Here is a 19,337-nt window from a genome sequence, read left to right as displayed (position 1 = left end):
TAGCAAATGTTGTTCCCTTGCTCAAAAAGGGGAGTAGAGACAACCCTGGTAATTATAGACCAGTGAGCCTTACTTCAGTTGTGGGTAAAGTGTTGGAAAAGGTTATAAGAGATAGGATTTATAATCATCTAGAGAGGAATAAGTTGATTAGGGATAGTCAATACAGTTTTGTGAAGGGTAGGTCGTACCTCACAAACTTTATTGAGTCCTTTGAAAAGGTAACAAAACAGGTGGATGAGAGTAAAGCAGTTGATGTGGTGTATATGGATTTCAGTGAGGTGCTTGATAAGGATCCCCACGGTAGGCTATTGCACAAAATACGGAGGCATGGGATTGGGGGTGATTTAACAGATTGGATCAGAAATTGGTTAGCTGAACGAAGACAGAGGATGGTGGTTGATGGGAAATGTGCATCCTGGAGTTCAGTTACTAGTGGGGTATCACAAGAATCTGTTTTGGGTCCGCTACTGTTTGTCATTTCTATAAATGACCTGGATGAGGACATAGAAGGATGGGTTAGTAAGTTTGCGGATGACACTAAGGTCGTTAGAGTTGTGGATGTGACAAAGGATTTTGTGGATTACAGAGAGTTAAGCTGCAGAACTGGGCTGAAAGGTGGCAAATGGAGTTTAATATGGAAATTGTGAGGTGATTCACTTTGGAAGGAGTAACAGGAATAAAGAGCATTGGGCTAATGGTAAAATTCTTGGTCATGTAGATGAGCAGAGAGACCTTGTTGTCCAGGTACATAGATCCTTGAAAGTTGCCACCCAGGTTGATAGGGTTGTTAAGAAGACATACAGTGCGTTAGCTTTGATTGGTAGAGGGATTGAGTTTCAGAACCTTCAGTTCGTGCTGTAGCTATACAGATGCTGGTGGGGCCGCATTTGGAGTATTGCATACAGTTCTGGTAACCGCATTATAGGAAGGATGTGGAAGTTTTGGAAAGGATTCAGAGGAGATTTACTAGGATGTTACCTGGTATGGAGGGAAGGTCATATGAGGAAAGGCAGAGGGACTTGAGTCTGTTTTCATTAGAGAGAAGAAGGTTGAGAGGTGATTTAATTGTGACATGTAAGATAATCGGAGGGTTAGATAGTGTGGACAGGGAGGGCCTTTTTCCTCAGATGGAGGTGGCTGACATGATAGGACATAGCTTTAAATTGAGGGGTGATAGATATAGGACAGAGGTCAGAGGTAGTTTCTTTACTCAGAGAGTAGCAGAGGTGTAGAGCGCACTGCCTGCAACAGTAGTAGACTCACTAACTTTAAGGACACTCAAATGGTCATTGGATAGGCATATTGAATGAGAATGGAGTACTGTAGTTTAGATGAGCTTCAGATTGGTTCCACATGTTGGCGCAACATTGAGGGCCGAAGGGCCTGTACTGCGCTGTAATGTTCTATGTTCTAATGCAACATAATAAATAAATAAGAATCCAGCATATCATTTCAACCCGAGATAAAAACATAAAATAAATGGACACATGTTGAAATTAAAATAAGGCAAACTGAGCTGAAATAGATTTCCAAACCAAGCAAAAGCCAGTGAATTATTAAAGATATAAAATCAGATGCTAAAATGACTGGGAACTATAAGGTGCTACTGCAAAGTGAACCTAAGTGAGTTCAGAGGGTGTTGCATATCCATATTTATCTTGCAAAAAGACAAGGAGGAATTATATTTTGCTTTTGAAATATCAACCGCTAATCTTCAGGGAAGTAACTGTTTTATAGCAGACATTCTAACACTTGCCTGAAAATAGGAGTAGAGGAAAGAACAGCAAGTTGCATAAATACTTTCAGCTTCAAGTGGAGTGTGTATTATTTTTATACTAGGTGCATCTTCTTTACGATGCCAATCAGTTGGACTGCAACACATTCTATAGAATGTCCATTCTATACGTTACATATTCTAATCAGTTGACATTCTGTACAGTACACATTTTATGCAGTAGACATTCTGTACAGTACATATTCAATACAACACACATTCTTTACAGTACACATTCTATATTGTGCATCTTCTTCAATCTTGCCCACAGTTGTCATCATTCCAATTTCTAAGAGACCAATCTGTTTTTATTTTCATCATGCACCTGCCACTGTAACATGTCCTTTTAGATATTCACAATATTTTTTTATTGATTCTGTGAGAACAATCAAGACCAATTTAACATATTCTAATGGAGAATGATTTTTCATTGGCTAAATGCATTTTGCTAATGATCTCCACTCATTTGAAAGTACTCTAGGTTTCAAGTAACAGCAAAGCATCATTTAATTCTTTTAAAATTGGCATGATAAATGTTTCAGGCAGTCAGAAGTAAAATCTTAATAGACTGAGAGTTCTACAAAATTTGAATTAGATTCAGTTACACTGAAAATTATTCCTGAATAATGATTGCATTTTATTTTTCTACTCTTAATACACAGACTTACTTCAGAAAACAAACAATTTTCTGTGTAATTGTTTTCTGGTCAAGGCAACAAGTCCACTTTCTTGTGAGGTCTGTGCTGGGCTGGCGGTACTGTGGTAATGAAGGGCTTTTGCCTGAAACATCGATTTTCCTACACCTCAGATGCTGCCTGAGCTGCTGTGCTTTTCCAGCACCACTCTAATCTCGACCCAGTGCTGTGGTAATGCCACTGGCCTAGCGATCCTGAGTCCCACACTAATGCTCTGGGGACATAAGGTCAAATCCCACCATCTCTGAAGCTCCATTACGGAAGGAAATAATGAAATCTACCCTCCTTCCTGAGTCTGTCCATGTGAATCTCGGCCCACAATAACGTAGCTGATTCTTAACCATGAAAAGGCCTGGAAAGTAGTTGAAGGTAATTGGAGATGGGAAATAAATGTTGCCCCATTCACTGATGCTCATATCCCATCAGTGGATTTAACAGGGACAAACATTTCATGATGTGGCTCAGGAACCCTACTCTGGCCTGGCAGTCAAGGTGGATGATTTGCGGGCCTCTGGTTTCTCTTGTTCCTTGCCCGAGGCAGGAATTGAACTCATGTCCCTAGCACTGTGAGGCAGCAGTGCTAACCACTGAGCCACCGTGCCGCCCATAAATGTCAGCCATCGTCATATCTTGCTCGCAGGTCACCTTGTAGCAGCGATATAGACACCTTGGAGGTCATAGTGCAATGACCAATCCATTGTACAGAAGGTCTTTGGGTAACTGGTCATTATCCATGAGTGTGGCTGAGCCAGTGCAAATGTCACAAGCTCAGCACTGAGTATTTGCTGATGCAATTAGCATAGCCCAGGGCCTCTAAGTCAATGTCCTTGTCCTTTCAAGGGATGCTGAGGATATAACTGTAACAAGGAGGGTGTTTCTCCTGCCCAGCATGTGTGTGCAGGTCTTACCATTGTAGAGGAGTGCACTGAGGACAAAGGCTTGGCAGACCTGCTGTTTGGACTTGCAGTCGGAATGCTGTTATTCTGCACACTCTCAATTAGCTTTGTACTTAACACTTGCAACTGCCAGTTGACTGATAAGCTTTTTTAAAATCTTAAACCAGGTATTTTGGCTTTCAACTAGCTTATGGTTGTCACCTATTTTGTTGAAATAAGGCAGATACTTTCTTTCAGATAGGATAAAGAGTGGAGCTGGAGAAAACACAGCAGGTTAAGCAGCATCAGAGGAGGACGGGAGTCGATGGTTCAGATTGAAAGGTTCTGAACTTTCCTCTCCTCTTCCTCTGATGCTGCCTGACCTGCTGTGCTTTTTCCAGTTCCACTTTTTATCCACTCTGACTCTCCACCATCTCCAACTTTCTTTCATGTATAAAACAAAATACATGTTTACTGATACCTGCAGCTTCCAGTGTATGTAAGTGTACCACACTGAGCCCAATCCTATGTTGGCTGTCAGTGTAATTCTCAGCACACTTGGGATTATTTTCTAATTGCTGTCGAATGTGGCATCACGTCATAATGACCAACACTGTGTTTTGAATTTTGAAAGCATAGGCTATGTGATAACTGAAAAGCCAAAGGGATATATATTTCACATGGTTCACCAGTCTTTAGGGCACAGTACCCAAATACCCAGGAATCACACCAGCTCTTAATGCCATGCACCATATTATTTGTCAGTGTGATATACAGAATGTCATTTAGACTTGATGGCAGCAAGTGGCTAAAGCAGCTTGACACAGCTGGCTTTGCCAGTTGCTCAAACCAAGAAGCAATCTCCAGTCATACAGTAGAAATGCTGTTTTTCTTTTACACGGATATTCCTGCCAATTGTACTGGTGAGTGCAAGATGTAAAGCTTGGACAAAGCATCATTCTTTCATCAATACACAAGATCTTTCCAAAAAAAAAAACGACTGTTTGCAATATTCAAGCTCACAGGCTCCTTCTAAGCCTCTCACTACCTCATCAAAATTCGGGTACTGACCGTCCCACTTTCGTAGCTCCTCAGGATCTCTTCAAAATCTTCACTCCACTAGAGAACCACCCAGTTGCGCTTAACTCTTCAGAATCTGTGCAGCTCAGCTACTGTCGCTGCAGTACAACTGTCTGCAACACTTCTAACATGGAATCTACTCTCTCTCCGATGATAACATAGAGACTACTCTCTTTCTCTCCGTCTTCAAATAACTGTAAAACCGAACTTTAATTCGGTGATTTTTACTCTCGTGATGGAGAGGGATAAGTATGTACTACAAGGCAAGAGTTATAGCTGGGGTCAGGGAAATTATGATGCGGTGAGGCATGACTTAGGATGTGTGGCTTGGAAAAGTAGACTCCAAGGCAAGAGTGTAACCATCCGTAGCCAGAATTGAACAATCCCTAAGGACAATCTATAGCAATAATGTCAGAATGTTGACATTTTTACTGAAAACTGGCTTTCAGCAAAAATAATGCTGACAAGAAGAAGGATTTATTGCAATAGCCCCATTAACATTCCAAATCAAATGCCACAAGGTGCCTCACAGGAGTGCTGGCAAACAATATTTGACACTGAACTGTATCAACAGACATTACGATAAATGAACAAGTCATTGGTCAAAGAAGAAGGCTGTAAGATATTGCTTCAAAAGGAAAGAGAGATAGAAAGGGGGAAAGGTTTAAGGAGACAATTCCAGAGCTTTGGATCCAGACAGGTGAAGGTACTGACAATAATAGTAGTGTACTCGAGGCTGAGGATAGTCAAGAGGCCAGCATTGGAGACAAACAGATACTTCAAAGAGTGTAGTGGTGGAAAAGCACAGCAAGTCAGGCAGCATCCCAGGAGCAGGAGAATTGACGTTTTGGGCAAAAGTCCTTCATCAGGAATGAGGTTGTGAGCCGAGGGGTTGGAGAGATAAATGGGGCGAGGGGGGGTGGGGCTGGGGGAAGGTAGCTGAGAGTGCGATAGGTGGATGGAGGTGAGGGTAAAGGTAATAGGTCGGAGGGGAGGGTGGAGTGGATAGGTGGGAAGGAAGATGGACAGATAGGAACAGGTCATGAGGGTGGAGCCGAGTTGGAAAGTTCGATCTGGGGTAAGGTGGGGGGCGGGGAATGAGGAAACTGATGAAATCCATTTTGATGCCCTGGGGTTGGAGGGTCCCATGGCAGAAGATGAGGCGTTCTTCCTCCAGGTATCGGGTAGTAAGGAAGTGGCGATGGAGGAAGCCCAGGACCTGCATGTCCTTGGCGGAGTGGGAGGGGGAGTTGAAGGGTTTGGCCACAGGGCGGTGGGGTTGGTTGGTGCAGGTATCACGGAGATGTTCTCTGAAGCGCTCTGCAAATATGCGTCCTGTCTCACCAATGGAGAGCAGACTGCATCGGAAGCAACGGATACAGTAAATGACGTGTGTGGAAGTGCAGGTAAAACTCCAGCATCTGTAGTCCTCACATTCACCTTGACACTTCAAAGAGTTTTTCAGTTTGAGAAGATTCCAGAAATAGAGAGAAGTGAAGGGCTGAAGTGATTAAAAACAATGATGAGTGTTAACACTGTTAACCAGGGCATTAGCGACCACAAGGATCATAGGAGATGGGATTTGTTTCTAGTTGGAATGCAAGTATCAGAGTTTTGATGACCTCGAGTTAACAGGCAGTAGGCCAGTCAACCATGGGATAGTGAAGTCTCGAATGGGAAAGACATGGGTGTGTGTTTCAGTGATAAATAAATTGAGACAGGTGTAGAGGCAGGTAGTGTGGTAGATTTGGAAATGGGTGGTCCTGGTGATCATGTGGTGTTCTGATCAGAAACTCACTGCAGGATCAAATTTGGTATGGAGGTTGCAAGCCGCCTAGTTCGGCCTGAGACAGTTCCTAAGGAGAAGGATGAAGTCAGTATCGAGGGAAGAGCACTTGGGCTGGTAAGAAGATAGTTCTTTTGGCCTTCGCAATCTTTAGCTGGAGAAACATTCTGTACTTGACATTTGGCAAGTTGTGCTATGATAATAACACTCAGGATCAGCATCTAAATAAGAAGCAGGAGGCAGCCAAAGACAGATCATTGGGGGAATGATGCAGGAGTGTGCAAAGAAGCCATTGTAAGTGGCTTTCTAGCAATGACCAGGAAGGTAAGATCAGATCCAGGTGTGCACAGTCTCACAAAACTGGATGATGATGGGGAGGTCTTGGTCCACTATGTCAAATGGGATTTAGAAAGATGAGAAATGGCCATTTACTATGTTAGAGGATGATACAAATGCAAGTTGCTATTGAAGGGATGGAAGAATTATTGTAACCCATTCACCAGCCATCATACCATTATGCATTTTCAAGAAGGGGTCGATATAGCTCTTGTGGCTAAAGGATCAAGGGATATGGGGGTTGGGGTGGGAATTAGGGTATTCTGCTCGATGATCAGCCATGATCACATTAAATGGTGGAGCAGGTTTGAGGGCTTAAATCGCCTATTCCTGTTCCTATTTCTATGCTTCAATGATCTCTTTATCACTTTTGGAATATTGCGTGCAATTCTGGGCTCCTTCCTATCAGAAGGATGTTGTGAAACCTGAAAGGGTTCAGAAAAGATTTACAAGGGTGTTACCAGGGTTGGAGGATTTGAGCTATAGGGAGAGGCTAAACAGGCTGGGGCTGTTTTCCCTGGGTGTGTTGGAGACTGAGGGGTGACCTTATAAAGGTTTATAAAATCATGAGGGGCATGGATAGGTTAAACAGACAAAGTCTTTTCCTGGGGTGGGGTAGTCCAGAACTAGAGGGCATAGGTTTAAGGTGGGAGGAGAAAGATATAAAAGAGACCTAAGAGGCAATTTTTTCAGAGGGTGGTATACATACGGAATGAGCTGCCAGAGGAAGTGGTGGAGGCTAGTACATGTAACATTTAAAAGGCATCTGGATGGGTATACAAATAGGAAGAGTTTTGAGGGCTATGGACTGGGTGCTGGCAAGTGGGACTAGATTAGGTTAGGATATCTGGTCGGCATGGATGAGTTGGACTGAAGGGTCTGTTTCCATGCTGTATGTCGCTATGGCTCTATGACTACATATTACCAAGCTGAGAATGGTTCACGTTTGGAATGGGCTGTTCAGAGGGACCTGTAATCCTGCCGATAGCAGTGAGTTTGAAAGGGAATTGTAAAGGTATTTGTTCTAGAAGTTAACTGAGGGACACAAGGAGAATTAATTCACTTCCTTTTTGGAGTTGAGGTGAAATTGGAGTTTTTTTCAGTTCTTTGTTCATTCCACCATCAGGAGATATAAATGTATAATCACTTCCACATAGCCCTCTCCAAAACTGATTCTTTCAGCAAAATCAGGGAAAATAGCTCTCAGTCACCTGCTGCAGCTGATGGTTACTCAGATGTGCTCGTCAACAAAGAAGGCCTGACGAATAGTTGATTACTAGAAAATCATCATCTTCTCCTCTTCCAACTTATAAACACGCTAAGCCATAGAAATAACAATTCAGCACTGGAATCTGTGGTAAACAGCTCCTCCCTAATTGGAGGTACAGCACCGGCTCCCTCATAATAGATACATCAGAACAGACTGGGACCAAACCTGGTCAATTCCTTCAATACTCAAAGCACTTTGAGTCAAAGTAAATATGTAATTACACACAACTTAAATTCAAGCTCTTCCTTATTTGACTTAGTCACTCACTTAACTACTTGCCTCATCACATGGATGCAAGTCAGAGATGGAATGAATCAAGACTGCTAATTATTGAGTTCGCATACCTACAATGACATGTGAGCCAAGGATTGACAGTTCACCTCATGAGAGCAATGACATCTAATGCTCCTGGCGTTATGTAAGATCAGCCTTTATCTCTTAAAAGGGTGTGCTTTGGTACAGGCAACTGGAAGCCAACATAGTAAGAAACAAATGGCCTCCACTTTCGAATGCAGCGCTAGATGTGTTGATCAGAAAAGGGGATATTGTCAGAATTGACATTCTGCGCTGCTGCCGTGGATACAGACAGTTTTCAATTAGTAAAGCCACTTTGAGGCAAGCTGTAAATATCCCATTTGTTGTGGATTGCGGAAGTCTCTGAAGTGAGAATTAATGACACCCAAGGAAACCCATGGAAAACAGAAAGTGATTTTAAGATTTTTGACCCCATCGTCACTAATCTGCTGTCTGCAAATGCATCTGCCCATGACAGTATCGAAAACAGCAACCACTGCAGAGTCCTCATAGAGACAGAGTGCCGCCTTCACATTGAGAATACCCTCCATAGCGTTGTGTGGCATAATCACTGAACTAAATGGGACAGAGCTTGAACAGATCTAGCAAATCAAGACTGAGCATCCATGAGGTGCTGTGGGCCCTCAATAGCAGCAGAATTGTACTCCAGCACAAACTGCAACCTCACAGCCTGGCATATTCCCCATTCAACCATTACCATCAAGCCAGGGCTCAATGCCTGGTTCAGTGGAGAGTACAGGAGGGCATACTAGGAGCACAGCCAGACATTCTTGAAGATGAAGTGTCAACCTGGTGAAGCCACCAAACAGGACTACTTGCATGCCAAACAGCATAAACAACCAGTGTGAGATGGAGCTAGGTGATTCCATAACCAACAGATCAGATCTAAGCTCTGCATTCCTGCCACACCCAGCCGTGAAAGGTGGTGAATGAGGCAGCCAAAGACAGATCATTGAGAGAATGGTGCACAAGTCTGCAAAGAAGCCATTGCAAGTGGAGGAAGAGTCACTATAAGTATCCCCATCCTGAATGATGGAAGAGTCCAGCACATCAATGCAAAAGATAAGGATGAAGCTTCCAGAACAACCTTCATCCAGGAGTGCTGAGTGGATGATCTATCTCGGCCTCCTCTGCTCAAGTCGGCATCTTTCCTGAAGTTAATATCTGGGATGTGATTGCATACCAATGACCAAACCTGGGACATTCTTAATCCACATGACTCATTGCTACATTAGCAAATACATCTCAGAGAAATTAGGCTATGCCTTGAGGCTAAGAAAGACTATACTCATTAAAAAGCTTCATCAGCTTCCAATCAGCATTATGCATGTTGCTGACATTGAGGTCCCAGTCCAATCTTTCCTCCGAATTGTTCGGATGATTTATTGAATGAGAAGCTGACTCAGATAGAGGCTGCCAACCTTGCTGAGCATTTCCTGCACGTTCTGTCTTTAAGTCAGATTTCCAGTATCAGTCCTTCACTTAACTATAGTGTTATTGCCTCCCGCACTCTCCTTGAGGTGTGCACTAATTGGTGTTAGAGACTGACCTGCTCCCAACAGCTCTGTTATCTCTGGAACAAATTGCTGGAGAAACTCAGCAGGTCTGGCAGCATCTGTGGAGAGAAAGCAGACCCTTCTTCTTCAGCATATTTTGTTTGTGTTGAGCATCAGATTGAAAGGTTGTAATCCACGAGCAGCTGAAGACCATTCAGCCCCACACAACTACTCCATTGTACAGTCTGATCATGGCAGAATTGATGATAGACTGAACTCCACTTTCCTGCCTACCAGCTGCTCGCCCACCCCTTCATCACCCCTAGCTTCATAGCCCCTAACAAACAGCCATGCAAGACTGGATTAACAGTGATATCCACTTCCCTATTGAGGAATGTCTAGTCTCCATTTGACGACAAATCAGGAATGTAACAGAGTGGCAAGACATGACAGAAAACCTATTCCTTACTTCCTCATAGCAACCTCACCAGGCCCTCCAAGTGGCTGTGCCATCCTGCTCATTATTATCCACTTGTCCAGATACAAAGCTGTCCCAACCTTTCTTTCTGTTGAAGTGCAATTCCAGATAATGTGCTTCTTTCGACACACTTCGTTATTCTTTGGATCAGCTCATCAATCATCCACTGGGCCCTCCTCAAAACACAGCGACTGCCTAAATTTAACCTGCCTGCACATTTTTGCTCCGCAGCCTTGCTATTTTAAAGTAGGGTTTAGGAACAAATCAGATTTTCAATTGCGAATAACTTCAGGATTCCAACGCTATTTTTATTTTCAGCCAAACAAGTGTGAATAGGAAAGCTTGGAAGAAGATTCCAAAAAGAAATGATTGAGATCAATGAAAAAATGTAACTTGTGGACATTAACACAACACATTACACATTATGTTGACAATCTTCTCAAAATGCTCACGAATGAGCATTTTTCGTGAGGTGAGATCTTTCTTTCTTTGTGAGGATTAAGATGTTAGTCTGTGCTGAACATTCCCCCCTATTCTAACCGACACAAGCTGCAGAGTAAATTGTTTTATTTGGATTAATGTGTTCAAGTGCTTGGAGCAACCAATTCAAAAACATGCAGAGTAATTTCAAAACCCATTCCAGTGAAATAGCTCTGAAAATAAACTGTTCTATTTCTACAGTGCAATGTCTGAAATGCGGGAGGGTGAGGAAGTGAATAGGCTACTCACCATCTGAGATTGATTCTTCGGACAGCCGTTGATGTCTTCAATCTTTTCATGTGCTGAAAAATGAAGGAAGTGGTGTGTTTAAGTTTCTCAGCTTATTGAACAGAACAGCTCGTTGCAAGTACGGCAAGTCATCAACAAGCAACCTCACCAAAGCAGAGGTACACTCATCAGGATTTCAGCTGGGTGGCATCTACCCAACCCACAGCAGCTGAGGAGCAAGGTCATCTCCTAAAAGCAGACAACTGTACAACAGCTCTGTTTAACCCCTTCCACACGGGTTTCTCTTTGGTCTCCATCAACAGTCTGCATGCACAAGCCTCATCGGTGGTGGGTCAAGTATGCCACACTGTCATGGGCAGGACTAGGATTCATGATTACTCTAGACACTAAAAAAAAGACAGGGAAAGCACAGATGGAAACTGACTGAAGCCTCCACGGCAAGTGCATTTAGCTGCTGAAGTTCAAACACTTTGTTTACCTTTCACCTCTGAACTGATTTCTCCTGGCCCCACCTGCTGCCAGTTGTTCTAGCATGACAATGACCAACTAAAAGACCCTACTGTGCCATCCCACGCCACCCTGTGTGGGAATTCCCCCACATCTGACACAGCAGTCGTGTTGTTAGTGTACAAAACTGCTCAAACATGCACACGTGTAGCAGCAGCAGGCCATTCAGCCCCTCGATCTTACTTCATCATTCACAGGATCAAAGCTGATCTGAGTATGACCATAAATCTAAATTCCTATAAATCTTTTACCTTCTGACACATCAAGAATGTATTCACCTCTGCCTTAAAACTATTCAAAGACTCTGTTTCAACTGCCTTTTCAGGAAGGAAATCAAATGTTATGGGAAATGGCAGGAAAATGGAGTTGAAAATGATCAGATCAGCCATGACCTCACTGAACGGGATAGCGGACTCAATGGGCTGAATGGCCTACTTCTGCTCCTATGTCTCATAGTTTATTAAGTTGTTTTTTTTATTTGGGATACCGACTGTTGGTTGGAATGCAGGCAGAATTCCCCTGCTCTTCTCAAATGCCGTCCCCAGGGACCTTTTAATTCCCCGGACATGGAAGTTCAGGTTTAGCATCTCATGCAAAAGACAGCATTTCTGAGCCCAAACTCCTTCTTCCTATCCACAGGCTTCACAGAGGGTTCAGAAGAGATTTATTAGAATGGGATGGCACAGTAGGGTCTTTTAGTTGGTCATTGACACGCTTGAACAACTGGCAGCAGGTGGAGCAAGGACAAGAGAAGCTCTTAAGAGCCGAGGAGATTTGATGGAATATAAAACAATGAGAGGTTTAACAAGAATAAGTAAAAACTGTTTTCAGTGGCTGATCATCAGATGACCCAGATTGAACTACATTCCATTTGGTTGGCAAAAAGGCGAAAAATATTAACACAAAGTGTAGTTGCAATTTGGAATGCACTCCTTCCCAGATTCTGAATTGGATACAACATCAAATTAGCATTCAAAAGGAAATTGGAAAGATACTTGCACAATCAGGAAGGAAAGAAATAGCCAGGGTAGGGTGTGTGGTAGGACTGACTGTGCTATTGATCAATTTGATCTTTGAAAGGACTGATACAGACTCAATGGGCTGAATGGCCTCCTTCTGTGCTACACTGTTCTATGGGAATCTGAAACACATTGCAGAAACTGTTGGGGATTGGGGATGGGGATGGAGGAAAAACATCAATGCCCATGATTCCTCTCCCTGGCTCTGCTGATCAGAGACTTAAATGGTAAATTGGTGGGCTTCTCAGCCAATCAGGGATGTCCTGCCCCACTTGGAGCTCTGCCAATCAGAGGCCAGAGTGAGCAACAGGGACGGGTCAGAGGCCCAGGCTACTGGCTGGAGCATCACTAACGGCCAGGTCCAGCAGAAAGGTTTATAAAGGGAAATCATAGGCTGGGGCTGAGCAGGAAATGGTGTCAGGGGCAAGGGCAGGAGATTGGCTTTCAGTGTCCTTTCAGGGGAGGAGATGGCTTCACATTATTCATGTTATTGAGCGAGTAATCCAGAAACTGAGGTAATGTTCTGAGGGCTCAGATTCAAATCCATGGCAGATGGTGGATTTTGAATTCAATAAAAATCTGGAATTAAGAATCTAATGACGACCTAGATATCTTTTGTCTACCACCAGGAAAACACCTGTGTGACCAATTTAATATTTACAAGCAAAGCCTGTAAAGGGCAATGCTAACATCAAAAAGTGAGGGGAGGGGGGGGGGGGTAGGTGTGTAGGGAGCGAGGGAGGGGAATAAATCAAAATGGAGTTTGATGGGGAAAGTAAAGCACTGTATCCCCTGTGGTGCCCACCTCTCTCTAAAGTCACAGAGAGCATTGGGAGACATTGTGTGTTTCCTCTCCAAAGACACTCATGCTCAAACATAACCGTGGAAGATAAGCAGGCTGCTGCCTGGACCTGTTTATTGCCATCTGGCCAGACCCAGGAGGAGGTCCTCAAATCTGCCATACTCCTCTGCACCAATTGCTCAAAGATTAGAAGCTTGGGACTGACGCACAACAAAAACACCAATAAAAGACTAAAAAGGGGATGGAAGCCTTCACAACCAACACAAACATGGTCCACAGACTCCGCAGCGCTGCGGAATAAACAGTTGAACTGGGAGTCTGTGAAATGCCAGAATATGCGGTTATACGGGACTGCTGTGTGCAGCACTCTCCACCCCATGTCCCCAGAATTGTCACTAGTAATCCAGAGTCAAGATTAGAGTGGTGTTGGAAAAGCACAGCAGGTCAGGCAGCATCTGAGGAGCAGGAAAATCGACATTTCGGGCAAAGGCCCTTCACCGACCTGCCCTTCCTGATGAAGGGCTTTTGCCTGAAATGTCAATTCTCCTGCTCCTCGGACGCTGCCTGACCTGCTGTGCTTTTCCAGCACCAGTCTAATCTTGACTCTAATCTCTAGCATCTGCAGTACCCACTTCCGACCAGTAATCCAGAGACCATAAGTGGCAGTTAATTGGCCACTTATTTGGTGGTGACTCAGGTTGATCACTTATGAATCTTTGCCTCAGGGGTTGGATCACTGAGGAGACAGCAATGGGAGGTGGGGGGCAGGTATCACTCAAGTGACTCCTGCCTGATTAGTTTCTCTTCTTGCCACCTTCCCTGCCATTTCTAGTTACAGTCGGAGATTCAGAAAAATGTTATCATTATTTATTTTTAAATGTCTTTTTTATCACCCTTTTAATCCAATCTCTCTTTCCCTTCCTTCTTCACTTCACGTGTAATACAATGGATGAGGTCATAAGAAATGGGAGCAATGTCAAGCCTGTTCCATAAGTTAATATGGACATGGCTGATCTGATTGTGGTGTCCAAAATTCTGCGTCCTTTATAACCCTAGATTCTCTCGTTGACCAGAGTATGCCTAATGTGGCCCTGAAGTACTCAATAACCCACCTCCCATTCCTCACTATAGAAGAGAACTCCAAAGATCAACAATAGTCTGAGTGAAAAGATCATCCACATTCCCACCTTAAATGGGTAACTCTTTAATTTTAAACCTTAGTTCCAGATTCCCTGCAAGAATGGAACATCCTCGAATCAGTGTTCCCACTAATTTGTTTCCCTCTGGCTGGAGCTCCAGATGCATGTGCAGCCAGGACCAGAAGTCAATGCTGCGACTGACATTGGCACACTATTCGCCAAGCAAGGAACAAGCTGTGCACCTGCACGGTTTAAGGGAATTGCACTAGGCTCGTGCTCTCAACATCTACTCTGACACTCTAATCTTGAAATACCTGTTTCAGAGTAGGCTGTCTGTTCTGGATTTAATACAATTGTAATCAGGTGTCATCCTGAGGTTGGGGAACTGGCACCATCAAAGCAAGCAGCCAGCAAAGTTATTTTCTTTTCCACAAGAGCCACGCCAAAGAGATCAAAGGCACCGCTCACCTACAACCTGGATGATCTCAGCCAGGAGCACACCATCCCTCACATCCTGTTGCAGGTCCCTGATAAGCCGCTTGTGGCCAGACTTCACCAGGTAATGATTGGCCCAGTCGGTATAAATCTGTTGAACAAAACAAGGTACAATGTTTCACTCCAGCAATCAGGACCAATAGCAAGTCATTCAGTATGATGTGCACTCTCAATGTTGAAAGCAAGTAGTTGAGCATCATACAAGCAATGAATAGTGTTCGATTAGAAGCTCGAATCCCTCGTATTTTTGCAGGAATTCCAACATGCTTTCTATTTACATGCAGATGACTGTGCTGCATAATTATTGAGCCCTGCACAGTGAGAACATTCAGAATTTTGAAAAGAGTGCTTAAAGGATGCCAAAGAACCTTTTAACGCACAATGACTTAGTGAGACAGACAACTTATTGATATAACAATAAAGCAACAGCAGCAAATAACTAGCATTTATAGTACATTCTTGGAAGATGTAACAGTTGCCTTCTGAACCATTGCATACTCTTTGTACATCTTTACATTTGAATTTAGAGTACACACTTTCTTCAGTTTGTATACTTCCTTCCTGTTACACTTGGTTGGGTAATGTTCCTCTCTGCCTCACTGCGATCAATGTAGACACACACACTCACACCACATACACACACACGCACTCCACATACAAACACACGTTCTCTTCTTTTGAACCAACTACAATTTATGTACAGAAATGTGCCATTTACATATCATGCATTCCTCTCAACAATGACTTTTTAAGCTGACAGTAATAAGCTTTCACTGTACTCAAGAATATTTAATTTTTTTTGGCAACATTAATAATTTGCACAATACAATAAGGCACTTGGAGTCAAACAGTTTATAAATATTCCATGACAGTCAGTTTGGAAGCACTGGTTCTGAGAATTTAACTACAAATGAAACTTTGTTCTCTTCAAGTATAATGATAAAACTTTTTGAATTATGGGAGAAGCATTTTTTGTGTTGTGGTAAATTTCAGACATTAACGTCAGATGTAATTCTTACTGGGGTATAGTTCAACATGTGTGTACTAACCACCTTTAAGTGAGTAGTATGTTGAAAGGCTTTCTCACAGTGCAGGGCAATATCACTCAATGTTTCCCCTCATGGGAGAGTCGAGGACCAGAGATAGTCTCAGAATGAAGGGGCATCAATGTAAGTCTGGGATGAGGAGGAATTTCCTCTCTCTCAGAGCATTGTAAGTCTTTGGAATTCCTTGCCACACAGAGCTGTGGGGGTGGAGTCATTGTGTATCATTAAGGCTGAGATAGATTCTTGATCAGTCAGGGAGTCAAGGGCTACAGCTAAAGGGCAAGGAAAGTGGATGTGAGGAATGTTGAATCAGCCAAGATGCTATTGAGTGGCAGAGTAGGAACCAAAAGGCTTATCCTGTTCCTATTTCGTATAGTCTTACGTTGCACTTTCCCAATACACAGACATGTAATACTTTCCAGTAGCAGTCTTTGGACAGATTGGTTGGCCACATTAGGATCGTGAAGGCTAGGTTTGGTACCTCTCTGGCTGAAATGATCTAAACCAGCAGTGATCGAGGAACTAAACCATGGCCAATCCCCAGGGGAGCTTTTGTTCTTCTGAGAACGATAAAAGTTTACAACACAGGAGGCTTCCGGCTCAGATTTACGGGTGGTCTGGCATGGTGGTTTCATCCAGGGGTGGTGGTCTTGGCCTGGCTTGGCAGTTTTCTTCAGTGGAGGTTTCTGGTCCAGTTTTTCTGGTGGCCCAGTGTGACGGATGTCATGGATCGATAGTTTCATCCCTGCCATGTGTTTCATCGTTCTCTCAGCCCAGGAGCTGTTAACTGAATTGTGATGAATGTTTGTCTTAAATTTACTTTTATTGTTACAGATGACTTATGTCACTCACATAAAGCGCCATGGTCGGGCAACTTATAAAGCTTTTCATTGTATTTTTCTTGCAGAAGTACACATGACAATAAACTCTATATCCATCTAGTGTCGGCTCAATCAGCCGCGCTCCCCTCCCAATTTATCCAACAAATCGTTCCACCAACCACACATTCAATTCTCTTTCGAAGGTCAGTTTGACTCTGCTTCTGCCACTCAGTCAGGTTTCTCTGACCATAACAACTCAGTTTCATTTTCCAAATCACTTCAGCTTGATGCTTTATGGCTTTACGGCTACTAGCCACTACTCACTTGGAGAGTTTCTTCATGTCTGTATGACCAAACCCCTTCATTATTTTAAACATCCCTGTTAAACGTCCTTGAGAACTTCAATTCAAAGAAAGTACTTCCATCTTCTCTGGTCTCTCTGCACAATAGAAGCCCCTCACCCTGATTTCTCTCCTCAATCACTGAAGGGCATGGTAACAGCCCCAAAAAGGGAGGTTGTCCCAGTCAAATGGCTAGAAACTGTCCAGCCCCAGCATCACCACGAGGTTCAGAAACCAACCAGGAGTCATGGAGGAGCCTGGGCTGGTACTTAACTGTAGTGGCCTTACCAGGCCGAATCAGGGAGATCCCAAAGAGGTGAGCAGAGTGGAAGGTGAGTGGGAAATTGGGAAGCTATGGCTGGGCAAGGGGACACACATGAGGCCTTTCCACTACAGGGAATTCTGTGGCCGGGGGGTGGGGTAAATAAGACGGCTGAGCATAGAGAACCACTCCCTCAGTTCATCCCTATAACTGCACCAGGTCAGTAGGGTGTGCCTGTGTCTGCAGGAAAGAGGCCTTAAAGTTTTCATTATTTGGCTGCTTGTGAGCTGCTAGTTGACCATTAAGGGCCTCGACAGATCCATGACTTGACCACTGCCATTGATGTACCAATTATGGTAAGGATAGAGCCATCCTGCCTAATTTAACAACCAAGAGGGATCAAAAGTTACAGCAAATGGTTTCCATCTTCCCAGTACTTAGCTGGAAGCAATCTTTTTCACACACTACTGGAGGTTGGAGAAATAGTATGATAGTTTTGAGACAGTGGAAGAAATCAGAGAGGTAACAGTGAGGATCAACCGGATGTTGTCAGATTAAGAACTGACATTCTGTTTTCAGACTGGGGGGGGTGGGTAAAGGGCAACGTTGGAGATGAAAATTTGGAGGAACTCCAGGTTAAGAGTGTGGGAATAGGGAAAGTAGGTACGTTTCTGACACATTTAGCACATTTATTTTGCAAATGCCATCATTTCATGGAGACCCCTTGTTGGGGATGGGTTCAGCAGGCCAGTTGTATGTATTAATCATTCAAAGCACTTAACATTCTCCATCCTCTGTCTAATATTTTAATCATACACCCGTCTACAGCCATTGGTTCACCAGCATTTGGAATCATTCATCTGTCACTGCATTGCTGCAAACTATCAATAACTCAGGAAATTACAATTTTATTTGAATTCATCAACAAACTGACAGCATTTCTGCATATCTCCTCCAAAACTAATCTTCTGGTCCAACCAGCTGAAATACATTTAAAGTTGAGGAATAAACACAGAAGTTATAAATCTTGAGAAAGAACTGTTAATAACGATAACAAAGTCAGAAGTATTTCTATGCGTTTAAGTTAGGGGAAAATTAATATGATTGGAAATTGTATGGATCTAACATTGGAAAGTGCCTATATTTGGTGGTAAGATATGTTTTAACTGCTCGTGTGTTTAGAACTTGCTATATTTTTAAAAAGTAATTCTAAAGGTTTCAAGGGTCGAGTGGCCCAGGTAGGATAGGACGATTTTCACCTTTGTTTCTTGCTCCAACCTGAGTTTGAGGTTAACCCATGGGTTTTTCAAATTGACTTTTATTTTCGAATACATTTGGGAGCCATGTCCAGGGTTTTGACTTAACTATTTCCCAGCAACTGAGGGAACAAGGTGCCCATGGGAAAGCTCTGGAATTATCCAGCAATAGGCCATGTAATATAAAGGATTACTACTCAAACAAGTAAATAGCCAGCCTATGTCAATAATGGTGCAATAAACCATGTGACAGCAGTCTCTGGAGAAAGAGGTGATTGCTCAACATGTTGACCCTCCTGTTCTTCGGATGCTGCCTGATTAGCTGTGCTTTTCCAGCACCACATTTTTTAACTCAACCACATCCTTTGCTTACTCAAATAAACAGTTCACAGAGTGTTAAATAACAAGATAGACTTACAAACAGGTTAGAATCTCGGAATGCTTCCCAATTTTACCAAAAACACAAACTTGTCTAAGATCCACTGCCGTGGTATCAGAGAACCGACTGTCAAAAAACCTGCAGACACAGCCAGGCTAAATACACTTGGAAAGAAAGAAGACTTGCATTCACATGGAATTGTTCTAAAGACACAGGGGCAGATGGTGGACTTGCCCCCAGATGTGGACAAATCACTCAGGTGAATAAAAACAGAGCCATGACCAATTAGAAAAAAACCTCACTCCCACATAAGAAACTGAGACATTTTAAAGGGAGTTCTTCCTAAAATCGCAGGCTGCGATGGGCACTAGGAAAGGTGTGTGGGGGTGGGAGAGGGGGTGTGTGAGCCTGAGGGTGATGATGGAGGGGTGGGGGA

The 19,337-nt window shown here is 43.3% G+C and overlaps 1 protein-coding gene across 11 annotated transcripts in view; it reads right to left on the bottom strand.

Annotated features, from left to right (window-relative positions):
- nav2a (neuron navigator 2a) overlaps positions 1-19,337 on the bottom strand; it is a 1,099,168-nt gene that overhangs the window by 416,437 nt on the left and 663,394 nt on the right. For all 11 annotated transcript variants that reach the window (XM_043705381.1, XM_043705372.1, XM_043705374.1 and 8 more), the window contains exons 2-3: positions 14,770-14,887; positions 10,835-10,887 (exon numbers count right to left, since the gene is read on the bottom strand). In XM_043705381.1, coding sequence (XP_043561316.1) covers positions 10,835-10,887; positions 14,770-14,887 — 171 coding nt within the window. The remainder of the gene's footprint in view (positions 1-10,834; positions 10,888-14,769; positions 14,888-19,337) is intronic.

The sequence above is a fragment of the Chiloscyllium plagiosum genome, chromosome 16 (genome assembly GCF_004010195.1).
Source record: "Chiloscyllium plagiosum isolate BGI_BamShark_2017 chromosome 16, ASM401019v2, whole genome shotgun sequence".
Classification (NCBI taxonomy): Eukaryota; Metazoa; Chordata; class Chondrichthyes; order Orectolobiformes; family Hemiscylliidae; genus Chiloscyllium; species Chiloscyllium plagiosum.
This window is presented reverse-complemented; position numbering and strand designations above follow the sequence as displayed.